We start from the raw sequence: 22,978 nt of genomic DNA, 5'->3' as shown, positions 1-22,978 counted from the left end.
GCCGGTTTACCGCGACTGCCAGGGCAACGCCCCCGGGGTCGAACCGGCAGACGCGGGCGCCCGGGAATGACGTCGTTTCCGCGCGCCGTTTCGGACTGAGCTCAACCAAGGGCAGCCAGGGGGTCTCTGCTAGGGGGAAGGGGACGTTACTCCCAGGCAGGTGGGTGAAATTGCTCACCCCTTCTCCTAGCTGATGCTTTTGCACGTCCGGAAAAAAGGATCCCGTCTGGGCTTCTGACATTAGAGCACAGATCAGCGCTGGCCTCATTCCCTGGGCTCAGTTTTTCCTTTTTTGGTCAGCAAGAAAGGTGCTTGGCCACGCCTGGAATTAACATCTGCAGGTTTAATTCCCCGGTGTGTGTCTTTCGGGTGTGCTCTCCCCGCAGCTGCCCTTTGCCCCTGGGTGAGAACCCTCGTCTCTAAACTGGATCCCCTCGGCCCCACTGGAACAATAAATAAAAGGTCCTCTGTTTATTTGCTTTTTTTCTCCGTGTTGTGCTACGTCGTGGGGAAACATCCACAAAACTCAAGAGCTGGTGATGGGGTCTGTGAAGTTGCACACGTGGCACTTAGGAAATACCAGACTGCTTGAGTGATTGGCTTTAATTGTTTGGGGGTTTGTTTGTTTGTTTCTTTGTTTGTTTTGCGGGGGTGGTTGGTGGGCAGGGCGGCAGGGGAGATTGACTTGATAAATCTGTGCCCCCCAACCTCCTCAGTAGTGATTAAATTACTCAGGGCTCTGGATATCACTCAGCGGTTGAGTACTTACTTACATGTGTGAGGTCCTGTTCTTGAGCCTAGCACTGCAAAAATAGTAATAACAGTGATTCGATATATTTTGATAGTGGATGAAATAATACTACACTTCAGAGCTTTTAGTTACAAGTGTGTGCTTTTTTTCTTCTTTTGCCACACTCCACTATGCCGAGGAGGGCTAACTTCTTTCTGGTTCCATCCTCAAGATCACTCCTAGCAGCCCTCGGAGACCATACTGGGTGCTGAGGATAGAACCTGGGCTGGCTTCATGTAACGAAAACTATTGTACTATCTGTACTATCTCTCCGGCCCCAGATGTGGTTCTTTTAAGATGAACTTTATGGACCACTTTCAACCAAGATTGCTAAATCTTGAATTTATGTGAAATTTAGTTTTGAACTAAATGGCAAAATTATAGCAAAATTTTATATTCTAAGGGGTTTTCATCAAATGGGTTTTTCATTTTCGGTTTTTTTGTCTGCATTGTTCAGTTTTTTAAGAAATACTTTCAAAAATTAAATTAAAAAAAATAGAAAAAAATCATTTTCGACTTCATCTTATCTATCAAAAAATAAATAGCCCTTTCTTGAGAACTTTCCCTGCAAGTATTCTAATGAAATGTCAACTGTAAAGAATAATAAAGATCTTGTTAAAAACAGCATGAAAGTAATAATACTTTAAACAAAAATTATATCTTAATATTTCAGTACCCCCCCCCCCCAGTGAACAGTACATACATTTATACTGTTATTCACAGGTTTTTAGTCTTTTGTTTTTTAATTAACCTTTACAAACGTTGGATTTTCTTGTTGTTGTTGTGAGGCCTCATCCCTGGTGCTCAGGGCTTACTCCTGGCTAAGTGCTCAGGGAACCACTCCTAGTGGGGCTAGAGAGACCACTTAGGGTGCAGGAGCAAGCACTGTATCTGCTGTACTCTCATCTCCAGCCCGATGCAAACTTCTAGAATCTGAATCTAAGCTTTCAGAACTTTGCTTCACTGAATGCATCAGTTACTTATATCAGTTCCTAATGATATATTTGTTTTCTGTAATTCACTTTTTAGGAGTTTAAAAATAAAGTAAGTATGCTAACGTTGACTAAAACAGCAGGACTTTTTCCTAAATCATCAAAAAGGAAAATTCACAAATTTTTAAGAAGTCTTTATTATCCCAGAGAACGTTTTTTTCATGGAGTAGTCCTGGGAATTGAGACCAGTTGCGATGATACAGCAGCTGCAGTGGTGGATGGCAGTGGACATGTACTGGGAGAAGCAATACATTCCCAAACGGAAGTTCATTTAAAGTAAGTAGATGTCTTCTCGTTTACGATTCTTAAATGGAAGTGATGTGTTTTGTATTTTTCATGTATAAAAGGTAGCTTTCTGGGACTGATGTCTTTTGTGCAAAAGATTTTAATAACTGCTATAGAAACCCCATAGCCTGGCTTTAAGGCACTTCATAATAATATCTCAATCTTAACTAATCCTGTTATCAAAAGAAACTAAACTCATTTCCTATCTCAATGTATCTTCATGATTTTCCCTCATGATGTCCTTATCTCTGTCTCATGTTCTGTGGTCTCAACCTGAAGTCATAAGAACTCTTGACCCTACTTCTCTCTATTATGTGTGAGTCACTGGGGGGAGTGGAGAGATCTATTCATTTTTACATACATGCAATTTAATTCATGAATAAGTTGTATTAAGGCATGGAATCATGGTGTAAGGATATAAACCCAGATGTTTGCAGAGGACCACCAGTCACATTAATGACTGAACTGGATGTAAAGTAGAAAAATCTGAAAGAGTTGCTACTCAATTCCAGCCAGTTGACACCATAAAGATGTCTAGACCCTATGTTGTTAGGTCATCAGAGTTTTCAGTAAAACTGGAAACCCATATTGTTACTGTAATATACCTCCGGGTACTTTAAAGTAGCAACTAACTCAAAATAATTAAAATACTCAAAATACTCAACAGATCAAATATACTTTCAAGTGATTCATTTATAACCTGAATAATGGAGAAGTCTGGTATTTTTCTTTTTTTTCCTTTCCTTTTTTTTTTTTTTTGAGTTGCCTGGTTTATTTTGGGATAGGGGACCATGTGATGCAGAGTATCAAATCTGGGTCTCCCACACACAAAGCATGTGCTCCAGCCCTTTGAACTAGCTCCTCAATCCAAGTCTGGTATTTTGAAATCACAGAAACTGCATTTTAATTCTGTTTTAAGTACTTGGTATTGGCAGTGACTTTGGACCAGTTCTCCTTATCCTCTCTCATGGGTAAAATGGGGATGATAATAATTTCTGATTCATGGGATAGTGAGGAAATTATATCTAATGTTTATTTAAAGAGGCTGCATAAATCTGCAGTTAAAATGTAATATAATAAGTTAAAAGGGCAACAGTACTCAAAAGTCCTTGTAAAAAGATTAACTTGGGGCTGGAACGATAGTACAGAGGGTAGGGAGTTTGCTTGCACGCAACCGACCCAGGTTCAATTCCCACCATCCCATACGGTCCTCCGAGCACCACCAGGAGTGATTGCTGAGTGCAGAGCCTGGAGTCAGCCCTGAGCATCACTGGGTGTGACCCAAAAAGAAAAAAAAAAAAAGATTAACTTAATTACTAAGATGTGATATATAGATCTATAAGTAAAATTTGTGGTGGAAGGCAGCAGTTAAAGGAGTATCAGAAAAGTGATCCAAAACTTGCAACTATTATTACTATGCCTCAGTTCCCTAGGCTTTTTCGGTTTTCCTGAATTCTTCAGACATTTGAATGTGTAAATGTTAACTGCTGGGGAAGTCCCACCCTGGCCACCTTATTTAAATCCTAGCTTCATAATTATGAGTTATCACCCAATATAAGGTCCGCACTACTAAATATGAGGGGAAATTTGCAACAGCAAAAAGTTTCTGAATGCTCAATGACCAGAAGTTCATTGAAAAACAAGCATATTGCATATTCCAGAGGCTGGAAAGATAGTACAGGGGTTAAGGCACTTGGAGAATCTGGTTCAGCTCCCAAGCATCGCCAGAGGTCAGTCCATACACAGAGCCAGGAATATGCCCTAAGATCTCTGAGTGTACCCGCTTCTCCACAAAAAATCAAGCACAATAAATCCTGAGGTGTTTCTGGCAGTGCTTACCCACATTGCATTTGTTAGGGGATAGAAGTCCTTGAGTGAAAAAAATTGGGAGTTTCGTGGGGAGAAATTTGAACCACAACTGGTGGAGTTCAAGGGCTTCCTTAGAATCCTTTCCAAGATTTTTTTTTCTTTCACTCATCAACAAACAAAACCGTAGAAATTTCTTGTGCTTTTTTAAAAATTCAGACATTGTTCCCTTCCCCACTGGATATTGAGTTCTTACAGTAAAGTACATTGTAAGGTCATACATTTAAGAATACTTTTTATAGGTGTATAATTATTAATATGAAAATACACCTTTAATAGTAATACCTGTTGGCTTTTTCCCTTTTTTATTTTTTTTTTGTTCTTGTTGACAATTTTTGTTTTGGAGCTATACCCAGCATTGCTCAGGGCTTACTCCTTGCCCTGCACTCAGGGATCACTCCTGGTGGGGCTCTGAGGACCATCTGGGATGCTCCCAGAAACCAAACCCAGACGCAAGGCAAGTGCTCCACCCACTGTACTATCGCTCTGGCCAGGTATTCATATTCCAAAAAGTACATAATGCTGTCTTTGTTTCTTTCAGAACAGGTGGGATTGTACCTCCAGTAGCTCAACAGCTTCACAGAGAAAATATTGAACGAATAGTGCAACAAGCTCTCTCGGCCAGCCAAGTATCTCCAAGTGAGCTCTCAGCAATCGCAACGACCATAAAGCCAGGACTTGCTCTAAGCCTGGGAGTTGGCTTATCCTATAGCCTACAGCTGGTACATCAGCTTAAAAAGCCCTTCATTCCCATACATCATATGGAGGCTCATGCACTCACTATCAGATTGACCAATAAAGTAGAATTTCCTTTCTTAGTTCTTTTGATTTCGGGAGGTCACTGTCTCTTAGCATTAGTTAGAGGAGTTTCAGATTTTCTGCTTCTTGGAAAGTCTTTGGACATAGCACCGGGTGACATGCTTGACAAGGTAAATTTTTAAAATAATTTCAGTATTTCATTGAGGTGTCAATTTTAATTCAGTATTAATATTAATAGTACTACCATTCAGGTAAATATTTCTGAATAAAATCTTACAGACTGAAAAATTGTTTATGTGTGGTAAAGATGGAAACAGAAGTGTAGTGTTGTAGAACAGATTTTTACCCATTCTAAACAAAATGGTAGGAGTTTTACATCAATACATGAAGGTGTAAATACTTTGTTGATACAGTTATGCTTTTAACCAAATGAGATATATAAGAAACGTACTTTGTAAAGTGTCAAAAACAAAAAAAGCAGAACAAGAGTGTATGGAAAGGTCAGTCTGAGGACATCCAAGATAACGCAGAGTTATAGAATTAAATATCACAATTGCTGACACCACTGATAGATTTCTTTTACCTTTGTTTTAGAATCATAGAGCTCATAATACACTACCCACTCCCACCCCCCAAAATAAAAATAAATAAACGTGTGGTTGCTCACAACTGAAATGACTGATCCTTAGATGACTTCCTCACTGAGTAGTCACAGTTTCCTTTCAATCTGTTTTCCATCTCCAGTAGAAAAGTGAAAGTAGATGGGAAGATAGTGACCTGCCATAATCTAGCAGGTTATCAGAATGAGTCATGCTTTCCTTACTGATCACAGTTATTAGGAAAAGATATCAGGTTTTAATCATCCAGATTTTGTTGCCTTTGTAAAATTAATTTTATTTGCATTCTAGTTTTAGTACGTGCAACTTTATGACTCCCTAAAATTTGTTGTTTGTTTTTCCTAGGTAGCAAGAAGACTGTCTTTAATGAAACATCCAGAGTGCTCAACCATGAGTGGCGGGAAGGCCATAGAACATTTGGCTAAACAAGGAAATAAACTCTGCTTTGACATCAAACCACCCATGCAGCGTGCCAAAAATTGTGATTTTTCTTTTTCTGGACTTCAACACGTTATTGATAAGATAATAATGCAGAAAGAAAGAGAGGAAGGTATGTTTCTGATTCATCAAATTAAATTAAAATGTAGTCCTGGATGTTGCCTCAGAGTGCTTGCTCCTGTCCACAGGCATTGAGAAGGGGCAGATACTGTCCTCGGCCGTAGACATCGCCGCTGCTGTGCAGCACACGACAGCCTGCCACATCGCTAAGAGGACACATCGAGCCCTTCTGTTTTGCAAGCAGAGAGACTTGTTGCCTCAGAATGATGCAGTACTGGTAAGTTTTGTCATTTCATCTTAGAATAGCATTTTAATAATAAAACAATAATGATAATAGTAAAACAAATGTTACTATTTATTTCTTTTCCCCTGAGAGTTTGATTGATCCTTTCAGGAGAAAAACGTCTTTGTGGTCTATGCTAGCCTTGAGAGTATGAAACACGACAGAATAAGGGCTCAAAGGCCTTCTTGTACAGGAATGTATCTTGTAACTTTATTGGACATGGGACAGTTTACATGAAATAAAATCTAATGCGGCAGTTTCCCATTGAATTTAGAAGATGGTTTACAGTAAGAATATGAAAGCATTAATTGCTGTCATTTTTTATTTATTTTTTTTTTACTTTGAAAATTATTTTTATTTTTATTTTATTTTTTTTAATAATTTATTTATTTTTAATTAGAGAATCACCGTGAGGGTACAGTTACAGATTTATACACTTTTGTTCTTATACTTCCCTCATACAAAGTTCGGGAACCCATCCCTTCACCAGTGCCCATTCTCCACCACCCGTAAACCCGGCGTCCCTCCCACCCTCCCCAATCCCATCTCCCCCCCACCCCACCCTGCCACTGTGGCAGGGCATTCCCTTCTGTTCTCTCTCTCTAATTAGCTGTTGTGGTTTGCAATAAAGGTGTTGAGTGGCCGATTGCTGTCATTTTTTAAAAATAGGCTGGTTTCCTTTAAGTTTATCCTTTGATGAGGTTCCTTGAAACGTACTTACAATTCATTAATAAACTTCATGTTTTTGTAACTGTTTTAAACCTTTTTTTCCCTCTGGTTTTTGAACCCCAGCTTGGGGACTACTCCCAGCCTTGTGTTTGGGTGGGGTGGCAAAAGGGGTGGGGGAGAACAGGCCCGGGGGAGGGTCACTCCTAGAGATGTTCAGGGAGCATGCAGTGCTAGTAACTGAACCTCCTGAATGCAAAGTATGTGGTCCAGCCCATTGAGCTTCTCTCTGGCCCTTAAACTTCATTCCATTGAAAGTTATAAAGTGAGAAAATGTTTAAATGATGATGGATTCACAAGATAGAATTACATGACTGTCAGACATAATAGATTTTTGGTCAGGAGCACACCTGTTCAGGGTATACTCCTCAGTCTGTGCTCAGGGATCACTCCTGGCAGAGCTCAGGGGACCTTAAACACACTGCTGTGCCATCTGGCCTTAAAGATAGAGTTTTTTGTTTGGTTTGATGTGGTGGGAGGTAGGGCTTCCCAAATAGTGCTCAGGAGATTCGTGGGTCCAGTCATCACTGACCACCAAGTCATTGGTTCAGCTCAAGGGCCCAATGATTTGATGCTGCTTGGAGAACCTTGTAGTACTAGGAAACAAACCCAGGTCAGATGCATGCCAGGTCTACACACTAACCGCTGTACTATCTCCTAGCCCCAGTAAGTAGTTTTTAAGAGTAAGGTAGTAAAATAGGGGAAGATGTTTATAATTAAAAACTGCAGGTTCTAAAATACTGTGTTATAGTTGTCAATTATTAAAAAGATTAGAAGAAAGTATATAAAAAGTGACAGTGAGCAGTGTGCAGATAATACTATTTTCCGTATTAGACTAAACACTTTCCCATTCAAAATGTGATATTTTGTGCTATATAATGTTGACATTTTTCTTAGCTAACAACTTGGTTTAGATCTGTGTGGCAGTTGTTAATTTTGGACTTCTCAATTTCTTCAGGTTGTATCTGGAGGTGTTGCAAGTAACTTTTATATCCGAAAAGCTCTGGAGATAGTAGCAAATGCAACCCAATGCACTTTGTTGTGTCCTCCTCCCAGGCTGTGCACTGACAATGGAGTGATGATTGCATGGTAAGCCCCAGGGCATCTGTGCTTCCCTTAGCATCATATAATACTCCCATTTCATGTACTAAATTTTCCTTTCCTATTGGGCTATTAATTATGTTTTAATGATTTATATTTAGGAATGGTATTGAAAGATTGCGTGCTGGCTTGGGCATTTTACATGATGCAAAAGACATCCGCTATGAACCAAAGTAAGTGGTAGCATTCACAGTTTTTATGCAAGTTGCACTATAAAACTTTGAAGTATGACAAAGCACATACTTCACATGAATGAATTCTCAGGTTTGCTTCCTGTCTTTTTGACCTAGAAAATAAATTTTGTTTTCCGTAAGTTTTTTATTAACACTGGCCATACTCGAAGGGTTGTATTAATTTATTTTATTTTTTTTTTTTAAAGAAAATTTTTATTGAACCACCGTGAAAACAAAAAATACAAAGCTTTCAGGTTTAAGTCACAGTCAAATACTGATTAAACCACCATCCCTTCACCAGTGCACCCGTTCCACCACCAAGAACCCCAATACACCCCCCTCCCACCCCTCCCCCCATCTAAGTAGCTGATGATATTCCCATTATTCTCTCTATATATTGAGTACATTTCATATTTCCATACAGAACTCACTATTGTTGATTGGAAATTTTCCCCAACAATCAGGCCTGCTGAATAAGCATCATCTAGTAATTTCTCTTCCTTGGTAAAGGTGAAGACTTTGAGTCCGCGCGGCCGCTATTGCGGCCGCGCGGTTTTGAGTTTCTAATATTTTAGCTCAGTTCACAGTCAAAATGGATGGCTGCAAGAATCTGCTCTGGTGCCAAAATGGGTTAGGAGACCTCAGGATCACAGTCAGTAGGCGGGAGGCTCTGCTTCTCGTGCCACGGCTCTTGGTTCATCTCTGGGCGGAAGGCGCGCCGGGAACACCTCCCCTCCCAGGATCACCTACAGGCTACGTCACTAAAGAAAGTCCTACCTCCTGGTGTAGGGGTCTTAGAGGGTGGCTCTCACCGCGTGGCTGCTGCCGCTGCCGCCATTTTCGCTCAGAAAAATGGGGTGGAGAGGGAAAAACATCCCTTCCCGGGCTGCACGAGGTTGTAGCTCAGTTCGCAGTCAAAATGCATGGATGGCTGCAAGAATCTGCTCTGGTGCCAAAATGGGTTAGGAGACCTCAGGATCACAGTCAGTAGGCGGGAGGCTCTGCTTCTCGTGCCGTGGCTCTTGGTTCATCTCTGGGCGGAAGGCACGCCCTTAATTTATTTTTTGAGGGGCTGAAGCAATAGCACAGCAGGTAGGGCATTTGCCTTATACGCGGCCGACCTGAGTTCGATTTCCAGCATCCCATATGGTCCCCTGAATACTGCCAGGGGTAATTCCTGAGTGCAGAGCCAGGAGTAACCCAGGAGTACATCACTGGGTGTGACCTCCCCCTAAAAAAATTTTTTTTCTTTTTTGAACCTAGGAGGTAGATACCTTCTAAGAATAAATAAATTTATTTATTTATTTGGCTACCGTTGACAGTTATAAAAATTGGAACAAATCTTTGGTTAGAAACAGGCAATGGGGAAGGGTAATGCAGTCCCTTACTTGCCACCAGAATGAAAGCAATGTCCATGGCCTGGACTTTTATATCAGGATAATTTTAGTACCACCCAGTATGCTGGAAAACTTAAAATATACGTAAAAGGATTTAGTCATGAGACTGCTTTGCAAGGTCTTTCCAATGGGCAGCTGAGAGATGGCCAAAAGATAGTGTCTTCTGCAAGCCTTATTTTCTCTCTCAAATACAAATTCTACAGAATGGCAGTTTTTCATAATTTTGGTCTAAGTTAATTCTGGAATTCAAAAGAAAATAGTAAAGTATGGTATGTTTCATAACCTAATATAATTCTAATTTGGCCTTGATGTAAGTGACATTTTAAGACTTTTTGAGTATGATAGTCATCACAATAAATACATAAACTGCAGATTACTGAAACTGATTACAAATGAAGGTTAATTAGAAGTGGCAAAATGAATTCCTGTGAATTGGTGGTCTGGCGTCAGGTAGATTACAGAGTTTAATCCAGTAGTGCCTTCTTTGTTTCATGTTTTCTGATTTTGGTGCCACATCCAGCACTGCTCAGGGAATACTTCCGGTCAGATGTGTGAATGTTACTCTTGACTATGCTTAGGGGACCATGCAGAACTGAGACCTTCTGCTTGTGAAATATATACTCCAGTTCATTAAGCTCTCTCTCCCTCCTAGTGATGCCTCTTTTTTAAGGTTGGAGAGGATAAGTTTTTTTGCCAGGTTGGGGTCTGGTTATAACATAATAGAAAAATATAAACAAGAGGTAGAAAGGTAAGACACTTGCCTTGTATACAGCCAACCCAGTTCAATTCCTAGCACCACATGGTCTCTGAGCTGAATCACCAGGAGCAACTCTTGAGCACAGAAATGGATTTAGCCCCCAACACTCCCAGATGTGGCCCCAAAACCAAGTAACAAATTTTTTAAAAAACACACATAAATAGCACAACTATGAGGCCAAAATTATTTACTGAGGCAAAACAGAAAAGAAGGCCTCTCTTCCCAATGGTGACAAAAATAAATAAAATACCAGCTGAACCTCAGTGAAAATCTGATAGATACCTGAGGAGTTTCTAAAGTATGAGTGAATGCAGGTTTGACAATAGATGAATGATAAGTGTTTAAGTTTTAAATTTATATGCATTAATTAAGAGCAATGGACTAAAGTGAGGGCATCTGCCTTGCATGCCACCAACCCAGGTTCAATTCCTCCATCCCTCTCGGAGAGCTCGGCAAGCTACTGAGAGTATCCTGCCCACACAGCAAAGCCTGGCAAACTACTCGTGGTGTATTCGATATGCCAAAAAACAGTAACAAGTCTCACAATGGAGAGTTACTGGTGCCCACTCGAGCAAATCGATGAACAACTGGATGACAGTGCTATAGACAGTGCTATAGTTAAGAGCAGTAGAACCATTTCTCTTCTTTTCCTTTTTGTTTGGGCTTCTTGGGTTTGTTTTTGAGCCACAGCTTGCTGTACTCAGGGGTCACTCCTCCAGGGCTCAGTGTACCATATATATTATCTGGGATCAAACCTGGGTAAGCCACGTGCAAGGCAAGTGCCTTACCTATAAGCTGTACTGTAGGATAACATAGCCTCAGGTAATTTAGGTTTATTGGGTTGTTCCCATCATAGTGCTCCCTTTTCTCTGTGCTTATTTGTAATTTTTTTCTTTGTGCTGTTAACTTGTAAATATTGTTTTTCTCTTCTCCTTGAGTCCCTTGCAAAGTTTATTCAGAGCAGTGTCCTTTTGCATGGGCATAGGAAGATAGTAGTAAATGCTATGCTTTTGTAACCTGGGAGTCATTTGACTCTACATGATATTTTTCTCCTGGGCATCTGTTCTTTTGACCTAAGCCTCAGCTGTCCTTACTTCCTAGCACCCCCAAAATCAGGGTCCCGACGAGGGACGGGATGGACCCAGGGCAAGCGGTGAGTTATGTGCTACCCTGGTTAGAGATGGGCCTGGCCAAAGTGCCTAATGCTTAACTATAAGTTAAGAGCTTGGTCATGGACAAATGCTGTAATGATCCAAAAAGTAATAACTTTTTGGATTCGGACCCTGCCCGGGTTAGGAATGATTAATCTGGCCTGAGCGCTGTAGTCTGAGTCTATGGCAAGATGTTCCCTGGAAAGCTGCCCTACAAGCCTCAAAGTATCTCTTACTGTGCCCATACAAAAATAACTAATATTGAGATGTTAATTAAGATGCTAGGAGAAGGGGAATGCCTCTAGGTGGTGTTTCCTTTGAACCTGGTGAGCCCTCAGGAAAGGATTTCTTATGTTGGTTTTGCTGATTATGACTAGGGCCCAGAGAGACAAGTAAGGGGGCAGAGACCAGTGAAAAAAGAGAAGAATCCAGAGAGCTGGGATGGAGGAATGAGAGGGTAAGAGAGACAGAAAGAGGCAGGAATGAGGAGCAGTGTGAGAGTAGAATGGGGAGCTCAGAGACTGGAATAGGCGCATGGAGAGAATGGAATAAAGGGCAACTGATCAATCAACCGGCTTGGCCCTCATTTCCTCTTTCTTCTGCCCCATGGCCTGGCTGGGTGAGTGGCCTGGGACCCACCCACGACCCCCCTCCCTGAACCCGGGCGGCCAAAGGGGAGAGCTGCTGGGGCTCCCCCCCTGGACACCCCCTGGCAGATGTTTTTTACACTGAACTATCTCTCTGACCGCAGCAATAGAATTCTTTCTTTCAAGAACATCTCAGTCCCTGGGTTGGAGAGACAGTACAGCAGGTAGGGCACTTGCCTTGCACACAACTGACTCAGGTTCAATTCCCAGTACCTGATATGGTCCCCAAAGACCTCAGGAGTTATCAGTGAATGTAGAGATAAGAGTAAGCCCTGAGCAATGTTGGGTGTGGCAAAAAAAAGGAAACAAACAAACAAAACAAAAACAAAAAAATCTCAGTAAAGGGCAGGTAGGGAGAATTTAAAAAAATCTCAGTTCCCAAACTCATTGAGTTAATATATGCTTTCCACTTTTCTATTATACCTGAAATATTTATATTTCTTCTTAATGAAAGAACACCCTGCACTTGTTATTTAGATTTGATGTCCTACTATGTATAACAAGAACTGTCACCAAATGTAATGAATTATATATTTGCTATGTATAGTGTTTTGCCAGAATTCTAAGGAATTAGTTTACAAAATTTATGGCAAATCATGTACAAATATTTAAAATAATGTATGTTTGATTATGTTGTAGATGTCCTCTTGGAATAGATATATCGAAAGAAGTTGGAGAAGCAGCCATAAAAGTACCAAGATTAAAAATCAACATTTAATTTTTGGTTTTTTAAAAAAAGCCCTAAAGGTAATATTTCAACATTGTTTTGATTTTTTAAATATAAAGAGTTGTAGAATATTGTTTAAGACTTCTTTTTTCTTTTTTGGGGGGCCAGAGAGACAGTACAGCAGGCAAGGTGCTTGAGCACCATGAGTGGTTCAAAATCAAAACAAAACAAAACAAAAGCCATAGACTTCCTTTTTTATTATGTCTTTATTTGATGTTTAACCTAATATTCTGAGAAAATATAATAATGTCTTCTTATTGGGAGTAAAGATTATCAGAAAACAAAATAAAACATCTTATAGTGAAAAAAATTATATTCTTGGGAGGAGAAAGAAAAATCTTGAGAGAAATAACAGTGATTCTTCTAAATCCTATAAAATTAACCCATATTCTGTAGACCTAGATTTTCCCCTTTTCTTAAACAGCATAGTAGAATTCATTTCTTACCTTACATCTAAGCATTAGCCTGCTTTTCTGACAAAAACAGGTTTAGAAAAGTATGCTGGTCAAAAATGTACCAAATTCTAATTCAAGACAAAAATGACTTTCTCTAACAGAAGCAGTAGTCATTATTAATTATAAAAATATGTATTACTCTGTATCTTCTCTGGAAGATGAAGAATGGGGTGTTTATGTTTCTAAAAGTCTACTTGAACAGCCCCCAGGGACTTGCAGACCCATTCACAGCAGCTGGGACTCATGCTAGTCAGTGCCACTCTAAGTTCCCCAACTTAGGTGCAATGACCAGACTGGAGAACCTACCACTTCTGCCAGTCACCCAGCAGAAAGCAGCCTCATCCCCCAGGGACTATGTGGACACCCTATTCCACAATGATGCTGCCATGTCCGTGTGACTGCTATGCTTCCTCTACCTCACCCACTCTTAGGGTGGATGGGTAACTACGGGATCTTAATTCAGAGCCAGAATACCCTCCATCACAGGCCCAACAACTAAAAGGCTGAAACTAGATCTATCCCTGTGTTTCCCAATCCCAATACATGATAATGGAAAAGTCAGAATAACAGAGTATAGAATCTAAAAAAAAAAAGGTAATTAGAGCTAAAGATGGACATTACTTACTGGGAAAACTAGATCAATTAAGAGAAAAACTAGATTGGTCAGTACTAATTCTTAACAACTTATATGCACCAAGTGAAGAATCATCAAAGTTTATAAAGCTTCTGCTCACAAACCTAAAAAAATGCATTGATGGAAACAGAACAGTATTGAGAGACTTCAGCGCTCTACTTTCACCATTAGACAGATCAACCAAGCACACTTATTACCTTTACTCCTCAAGCTCTTCCAAAAATGTTTAAGAAATCCTTCATAACAGCTCTAAGAATTCAATGTTACACTAATAAAGCGAATAAAGATGCTACAAAAAAAAAAAAGAACATTTCAGACAAATTTCCTTGATGCAAACATTGATGCAAAAGTCCTCAACAAGATCACAGGGATCACTCCTGGCAGGCTTAGGGGACTTTATGGGGTGCCAGGGATTGTACCCTGGCACTTGCAAGGCAGTTCCATTACATGCAGTACTATCTCTCCGGCCTCAGTACAGCCATCTTTAACAACCCATACCCAATATCATTTTCAGTGGTAAAAAACTGAAAGCATTCTCTCTGAGATCAAACACAAAGCAGGGGTGGCCACTGTCTCCACTGTCATTCAATAAAGTATTAGAAGTACTAGCAACAGCAATTGGACAAGGGAAAGAAATCAAAGGCAGCCAAAATTATCCCTATTTGCAGATAACATAATATACACAGAATACCCCCAAAGAGTTCACTGAAAAGCTTCTAGAAACAATAAACCAGTACAGCAAAGTAGCCAGCTATATAGTCAACACTCAAAAATATGTCACATTTCTACGTGCAAATAATGAACTAGAAGAGAGAGAGAGAGCAAAGAGTCTACACCATTCAAAACATCAGGTACCTAAAATTCACTACATAAAAGATTGCAGTATTGGTGTTTGGACATGATATGCCTGAAGCTCAGCTATGAATAACTTTGTAAATCACTGTATCTCAATAAAAATTTTTCTAATAGAACAAAGAGGGGGCAGAGAGATAATAGAGTAGTTAGGGCCCTTGCCTTGCACATAGCCAACCCAGGTTTGATCTCTGACTCCCCATATGGTTCCCCCAAGCACCACAAGGAGTGACTCCTGAGCACAAATCTAGGAGTAAGCCCTGAGTGCCACCAGTGTGGCTCAGAAAACAAATGTAAAGCCAAAAAAAAAAAAAAAAAAAAGGAAGGAAAAGAGAAAAAGAAACAAGCTCTTATATTTTTAAGAGAAAAGAGAGAAAGGGGCCTTCAGGTTTGTTTTAATGCATTCATTATTTTGGTTTAGAGGTCACACATAGCAGGGCTCAGGACTTACTCCTGGCTCTGTACTCAGGAATTATTCCTCTTGGTGCTCAGGGGTCATATGGGATGCTGGGGATTGAGCCCATGATGACCATATGAAAGGCAAGTTCCCTGTCCTCTATAGTATCTTTCAAGCTCCTCCGACTTGTTTTTAAAATCTATGTTGTTTTTTTTTCTTTTGAGGGGAAGAATCACACCCAGTTACCACTATGAGCATGGTGCTCTAGGACCACCCTCCTGTTCACTGGACATCATGTGATGCAGGGGGTTGAATCTGGGGTTCCTGTATGTGGAACATGTGCCGCAACTCACTGATCACTGAGCCGTCTCTTCAGTTCCTCATTTGAAGTTTTAAGAAATAATGATATACAAGTAATCTCTCAAATAATGTGTATATATTTTTAGTTGACTGTAAATGGTGACATTCATTATTTTAGAAATTATATTTAACTGGTTAAAATAAATTAAGATATAAAAGGTTGGCTTGGGGATGGTTTTCATGAGTAGATATGTTTATTTTTCATCCATAATGGACTAGAGTGTTAGCTTACTACCAGTATTCTACTTTATTGAAAAGCTAGGAGGTGAGAATAAAAATCTAGAATGAGCCACAGAGATAGTATAGAGATTAATGGTGCTTTCCTTGCAGCTAACCTGGTTCGATCCCCAGCACTGCAAGTTCTTCTGAGTAGCATGACTTTGGTGTGATCCAAGTCAAACCAAAAAAAAAAAAAAAACAACCAATATGGAATGGATTATTTTTATTGCTGTGGAGCCTACGGCCACTAGCGCTCAGGGGTGTAATGCAGTGCTGAGGGTAGAACCTAGGATCTCATACATGCAGTGCATGTGCTCTGTCATTTGAATCATACCACTAGTCCAAAATTTCTTTTTTTAAACTGGCCTTAGCATTCCCTCCTTTTATGGAAATTTTATTTTTTTAAAATGTGGTTATAATACTGCTTTATAAATATCCATTTTATTCAGGAAATAGAAAAGTAATTTATACAGAAAGAGTCAGTATTTATAAAGCTTTGTACTTTGATGTTGGACTCCTCCGTCCCTCTCAGAGAGGCCGGCAAGCTACCAAGAGTATCCCGCCCGCACGGCAGAGCCTGGCAAGCTACCCATGGCATATTTGATATGCCAAAAACAGTAACAAGTCTCACAATGGAGTGGTGCCCACTCGAGCAAATCAAGGAATAATGGATGACAGTGCTAAAAGGCACTTTAAGGTTGTAAATTCATGGTGAGTGTTTGAATTTAGATTCCATATTATGTGAATCTGAATTCAGAAAGAAATTTTTTGCTGTGGAAATAATCATACTACATATAAACTATGGGAGAAAATGTACCAAAATTTCTTCCCCTATCACAAATGTTATGAAATAGGGGGAGACTTACCATTTACGTTCTTAAAATTCCAAAGTCTGAAGATTGTTCCAGATGCTGCATCCACATGACAACACTGAGTTCTTGCTGAAAAGAAACTACAGATTTTAAAAATCAGCAAATTCTAAACTGGTACAAAGCTCTAAGGCAGAACTTTGCCGTAGAGATAAAGGGAAGGAGGTGAGGGGGAGACATTGTGCTGGGTTGGCAAGTGTGTGTGTGTCAGTAACTTAGCACAGCCGAGAGACAGCCTTCATTATCTAAGGCCTCTCTTGTCTTTCATAGTTTTTGTTTAATACAAAGAAAGTGCAGAACAATTAAAATAGTCTTCATTGGGATGGAGAGGTAATACAGCAAGTTTAACACTTGCCTTGCATGCAGCCAACCTGGGTTCAATCCCAGGTTCTCCCACCCCCAGCACTGGCTGGAGTAAGCCCTAAGCACTGTCTTCTGTGGTACAAAAACCCAAATAAATTAAAATAGTCTTCAATGGTAGGTCTGTACTTTAGGGAAGTTATTTTAAGGTGTGGTAAGGTGGCCTGGCTGACCATCAATCAGGAAATGTCTGTGTTTTAGAATATGGAGAAGTAACGATCCTAAACCCTTGAAAACCCCCTTAAAATAGTCTCTTTTTTCCTTCTCTTTTTTAGAGTAACGAGCTAATAATATGTTAAGAGTCTTGACACATATTAAATGTAGTTATATGATACAGAAATTATACATAGTATATGATTGTAGGGCTGGAGCGATAGCACAACAGGTAAGGTGTTTGCCTTATACACAGCCGACCTGGGTTCGATACCTCCATCTCTCTCAGAGAGCCCAGCAAGCCACCGAGATACTGGCAAACTAACAGATAATAGATTAATTATAACCTTTAGCCTACCTGAAGTCAGTTTTTTATTGGTAGGGGCAAGGGGGTTGGGCCACACCCCATGGTGCTCATTTGAACAATTTGGTGCCAGGATTCACACCAGGGCAAGAATCTTAACCCCTGTACTATTTCTCCAACCCATGAAGTCAGTATTTTTTTTTCTTTTTGGGTCACACCTAGCGATGCACAGGGGTTATTCCTGGCTCTGCACTCAGGAATCACCCCTGGCGGTGATCAGTGGACCATATGGGATGCTGGGAATCGAACCCGGGTCGGCTGCATGCAAGGCAAACTCCCTATCCGCTGTGCTATTGCTCCAGCCCCCCATGAAGTCAGTTTTAAACCTCAAAGTTTGTTGTATAAAGACATTTTAAAAAACATCTACAGAAGCTTAACATTTCCATTGATTTAAATTGTTAGCAGAGATGATTTAAATTCTTAACAGATATTCAGATTCTTAGCAGAAAACAAATGAGTTCCTCGTGATTTATTCCTATTATAAAATATTCCATTCATCCTCTCAACGACAGTTTTGTCCATCTCCCAGATGTGGTGACTCAGAATAATCCACATGATTTGAAACTGAATTTGAAGCTTAAGGAGCCTCTCAGTGCAGTGGTCAACAGCACAAGCTACAGACTGGCACTCAAAAGGCCTAAGGCATGCTGACGCCTTTATCACCTTCATTGTTAAGACCAGTTGAAGAAAATAGTGGACTTTGTGGAGACAATTGAACAAAGATGGGGGGGGGGGTGATTAAATGACACAGGAAAGGAAACTGCCACTTATTTGCTTATTTTTGCAACATTTTTATATGCTGGTAAAAGAGAAACATGCACATCAAAACTCTTAAAGAGGGGCTGGAGGATCATACAGCGGGTAGGGCACTTACTTGCCTTGCATGCAGTTGATTTGAATTCTATCTGTGGCATCCCAGATAGTCTCCTCAGCACTGTCAGGAGTCATTCCTAAATGCAAATCCAGGAATAATCCCTGACCACTGCTGCATCTGGCCCCAAAACAAAAAAGAAAACAAAACAGAAAGGATTTTAGAGTTCTTGCCAGGCAAAGACATCAGTCATTGTAAGCCATAACGATTATCAAACCTTATGGGGCAGGTGCAATAATACAGTGGACAGGGCACATACCTTCCTGGGTTTGATCCCTGGTGCCCCTTATGGCCTGTCTTCCCTCTCCCTTCCCCAGCACCACCAACAGAGATCCCTGAATTTGAGCTGAAAACCGTTGGGCCCTGAATTTGAGCTGAAAACCGTTGGGCCCAAACAAAAAACCAAAAAAGCAAATCAGGCTTTTCCAGCTCTAAACCAAGGATACTTTATAAGTAATGTGGGGAATAGTAATAAGTGTCCACATTTTTTCGGCCTTAATTTAGTACTTGATGGGCATAGTGATTTCATATTTATTGTATGTAGGTATGTATATATGTATGGTACTGGGGACAACCCCCCAAGGCTGGCACACAAAGCATGTGCCGTGCCACTGAACTGCGTCCTTGGCTCCATAATTCAAGACTTTCAGAGACTTCTGTAGTTATAGCATTTAGCATTAGAAGTGTCAAGGTGTTGACACACCAGCAATGAGTCCCTGAGGGCACCATAGCACTGGAGATTTCTCTGGGCCCCAGACTGAGCTGATTTTACCAGGGCACCCAGATGGAACAGATGCAGTCTCCCTGCCTTTTCCAGATAGAATCCCAGCGACCATTAGTTTACACAAGCAAGGCTCCGGTATGTGGGTTTCAGGACTAAATCTCCAAACCGCATGGTGGCAGTGGAACCAGGCAGTCTCTCCCCAGCTTTCTGTCTGCTCCTGATGCCAGAAGTCATGCCCACAACCCACCCCTGGGCACCATCTTGGCACACCAACAGCCCTGGCCCAGATACTCCCAATTAAATCCCAAAGTGGAATAGCTCCCTACAGAGATGTCTCTGGAATCCAACCATAATCTTAGAATTTCAGAAGCACGTGGCCACTCATGCAGCCGCATAACTTTTCATAATATGCAAAATGAGTAATAGAAAATAAATGATTTAGCTTCTCCCCCTGGAAGGCAGGCTTGAATGGTGATGGGAAAATTCAAGCAAAATATAATGCCCCAAAATAGAGAGTATCTGAGCAATTGTCTGCCATAGAGGCAGGATGAGGACTGGAGTGGAGGGGAGTGGGGGATACTGGGGACATTGATGGTGGAAAGTTTGCACTGGTGGAGGGATGTGTGTTCGATCACTATATGGCTGAATCTCAAACATGAAAGCTTTGTAACTGTATCTCAAGGTGGTTCAATAAAAAAATAAAAAAGAAAAAAAGAAATTTCAAAGTGTTGCAGTAAGTGTTCACATGTGGGCTGTTTTGAAGCAGGCCTCTTTAAGCTCAGCATACCAATTTCAGAATAGTTTTTACACTTGAAAGATATATACTAACAAGCTGGGACATGTTAAAATGCAGATGTTCTGGAACAGAAAATAGTATTTAACAAGAATTTAGACTTCCCACACAAAAAGATAACTCAGTTATGTGTGTTTTACCACAATTAAAGATATGTTTTAAAAGATTGCTCAGGAATCCTCTCAGACTGAAGTAACTTTTTATTGGTTTTCTGCAGGCTCTAGGCTAGTTTTCTGTGCATTTTTCCCAAGTTGGTTTAAAAACACTATCCTTGGTCTTGATACTTTCACGAGATCTGTTGAAACTGTGGTTGAAAAAGAAAAAAGATTCTGAGAAACAGTGGTCTTTTCTGATGCTTGGAGGAGTCCCATGAAGTTAGTTGTAGGAGGAATTAAAGTCAGAGAATCTGTTGGTTGTAGTTTAGGTTTTGATTTTCGTCGGTGCTCTTTCCCTGAAAATTAGAGATCTACAGTTAAATATCTTTTTTTCAAGACTAATAGACCCAGCTTACTATAAGCTCATTACTCAGACTTCTATATTTTTCAGTTTTCTTCATATCACCAAAGCATACTAAAAGAACAGATTAAGAGCTTCTGGACTTTAGATGTTAGTGACTTTTAAAAAAAAATTATCTGGGTCAGGATATGCTTGTCAGCTTTTATTTGTCAAATTGGCATTTATAAAAGAACAAGTGCCAACTATCAATACCACTGGTAAAGGAAGGGAAAATTTAACACCAAATAAAGTGTAGAAGACATATGATAGCTTTACACTAAAATTACATTTTTTCTGAAGTTAACTTTATCTTATTTTTTTTCTTATGTTATCACCATTCTGTTAAGACTTCATAGAACTTACTGGTAGACAGATGTTTAGAAACCAATGTTAAAGAAGGAATGATTCTTTATTGATTCTTTATTATTATTATTATTATTCTTTATTATTATTCTTTATTCATTATTCTTTAATGATTCAGAATCAAGAAGCCTTGATTCTGATTTGTAAATTATTCTTACATTAATGCCACACATACACAAAAAGATGATTTTATTTTGTTTGTTTTGTTTTGGGGCCCCACCGAGCAGTGCTCAGGGTGGACTCCTGGCTCTACACTCAGGGATCGCTTCTGGTGGATTTGGGATATGAGATTCAGGAATCAAACTTGGGCCAGCCACATGCAAGGCAAGCACCCTGACGGCTGTACTATCAAAGTCCAAAACAAGATATGTCTTTACAGATTTTATTAAGAAATAATCTCCCACATATATCTAATATCCCTCAGATATTCCCTGAGTAAATGAAATTCTTTTTTCTTTTACTCTTTTCTGTTCTTTTCCCTTCTACATGTGACAGCAGCAAACTGATCTTTACTTTTAAATAGTTCCATGCTTGCTTTTGACTGTTACTTTTACTGTTACTGTCATCCCGTTGTTCATCTATTTGCTCGAGCGAGCACCAGTAACGTCTCCATTGTGAGACTTGTTGTTACTGTTTTTGGCAATTGAATACGCCACGGGTAGCTTGACAGGCTCTGCCGTGGGGACAAGATACACTCGGTAGCTTGCTAGGCTCTCTGAGAGGGGTGGAGGAATCGACCCTGCATTGGCCAAGTCCAAGGCAAACACCCTACCTGCTATGCTATTGCTCTCATTTTGGTCCTACAACTTGAGGACACACAAACAAGCATTAAACAGTGCATGAAATCACAAGTAATTTATTTTTCCTATTAGAGCAATATAAGTAAAATTATAAGATGTGAATCTGCCGACAGGCCAAGGCTACTGAACCATCATCTACCAATTATGTGCAAGGCTGTGCAGAATATCAATGGGGGGAAAATGTGGCCTCTGCCCTAAGGACTTAGAAAGCATATAAGTTGTAAGTGAAACAGAACAGTAACAAAATAAATCATATTTACATGTCTTTAAGATAATGGCATTTCTATGGATGAGATATTTTTTCAGTTAATGCTATTGGCAAGGAAGTCCTTAAGTAAAATTGTTTACAGAGGCCTGAGAGATAGAATATCCCGTAAGGCACTTGCCTTTCAAGGAGCTGACCCAGGTTCAATCTCCAGCACCACATATAGCCCTCTGAGCACAGAGCTAGGAGTAAGCCCTGAGCACAGCTATGTGTGGTCCAAAACAAAAAAAAATTATTAACATTGGTTTACAGATAGAAAGTATACAGATATACAGGATTACAAAAGCAAATGTTTATAGATGAACATTGCTTTGGTGATTTTTACTTGAATCAAATTGAACATGATTTTAAAGTGTATTGGACAGAAGCAACCTCAGAGATCATCGAAAACTCAGTTACCTTTTTTAAAGACAGGAATTATGGATGGTCCTCCATTATTCTCCAAGCTGAAAAGAAAAAACAATTTTCTACACAGAAAAATAAGAAATAATATATAGTACACCCAAGTACCCTGTTTTAATCTCTGGTAATCTAATTCATGCATGTTACCTGTGTAACTACACATGTAACCTGTATTTTATATGTACTCACTCATATTTAGAATATTAAATCTGCTTAATCAGGGAAAAGAAGACAGGACATTTTTATAAAAGACACTTAGCTTAGGTTTTGAAGAAATCTTCAAATAGATGCAAGGCAGGGGGTGTGGGGAGTGGAGTTTGTGTCCACTAGAGGGCACAGAAAATGATAAATTACAATATTACTAAACAATATGCATGATCCAAGGACACTGAATAATCTTGTATTGCTGGAATTAAATATATCTGAAGACTTGATGGGAGATGGGTTTAAATAATAAAGATCAGATCGTTTTATGGAGTAATATGAGAAAATTTAAACTTTTATTGTCAAAATTATGGTAGACCAAGAAAATATTTTGAGCAAAAGAATAACAACATATACCTAAATTAATATGGTGTATAATTATGTGCATTTAAAACAAATTATTTTAATGATTATCCTTCATGTATAACTTATAAATACAATATTACAAAATCTGCCCAGTAATAAAATTCTTTCCATCCCCCCTACCCCCAATCCCCACTGTTCTGGAGAATTTTTTTAAGGATTGGATACGGGGCATTATCACATGCAAGGCAAGTGCTCATCTACTGAGCTACATGCTTAGCCCCAAGATGTAAGTCTTGACTGATGTTACTAAAGGTAGCTGTCAC

General features: G+C 39.8%; 2 protein-coding genes across 4 annotated transcripts in view; one reads left to right on the top strand and one right to left on the bottom strand.

The window, feature by feature from the left end:
* Nucleotides 1-78: 78 nt before the first annotated feature.
* On the top strand, nt 79-15,643 carry OSGEPL1 (O-sialoglycoprotein endopeptidase like 1). Of its 3 annotated transcripts, XM_055121808.1 has the most exons (9): nt 79-160; nt 1,820-2,058; nt 4,475-4,862; nt 5,655-5,859; nt 5,936-6,084; nt 7,775-7,905; nt 8,019-8,090; nt 12,682-12,789; nt 15,332-15,643. In XM_055121808.1, the coding sequence occupies exons 2-8, from the start codon at nt 1,841-1,843 to the stop codon at nt 12,758-12,760; spliced, it is 1,242 nt and encodes a 413-aa protein (XP_054977783.1). In that variant the 5' UTR covers nt 79-160; nt 1,820-1,840; the 3' UTR covers nt 12,761-12,789; nt 15,332-15,643. The 3 variants fall into 3 exon arrangements, 2 of the variants coding, with proteins under 2 accessions (XP_054977783.1, XP_054977784.1); XR_008627318.1 differs by lacking the exon at nt 8,019-8,090 and having other exon boundaries at nt 15,332-15,349; XM_055121809.1 differs by lacking the exon at nt 79-160 and having other exon boundaries at nt 1,926-2,058; nt 4,480-4,862.
* Nucleotides 15,644-19,658: 4,015 nt separating this feature from the next.
* The window catches only part of ANKAR (ankyrin and armadillo repeat containing), a 65,870-nt gene continuing 62,550 nt past the window's right edge, over nt 19,659-22,978 (bottom strand). The window contains exons 21-22 of the mRNA XM_055122009.1: nt 22,143-22,189; nt 19,659-20,271 (exon numbers count right to left, since the gene is read on the bottom strand). Of these exons, the coding sequence (XP_054977984.1) occupies nt 20,021-20,271; nt 22,143-22,189 (298 nt within the window). The 3' untranslated portion in view covers nt 19,659-20,020. The remainder of the gene's footprint in view (nt 20,272-22,142; nt 22,190-22,978) is intronic.

This window comes from Sorex araneus, chromosome X (genome assembly GCF_027595985.1).
Source record: "Sorex araneus isolate mSorAra2 chromosome X, mSorAra2.pri, whole genome shotgun sequence".
Lineage (NCBI taxonomy): Eukaryota > Metazoa > Chordata > Mammalia > Eulipotyphla > Soricidae > Sorex > Sorex araneus.
Note: the sequence above shows the minus strand (reverse complement) of the source record. Positions and strands in the feature narration are given on the sequence as shown.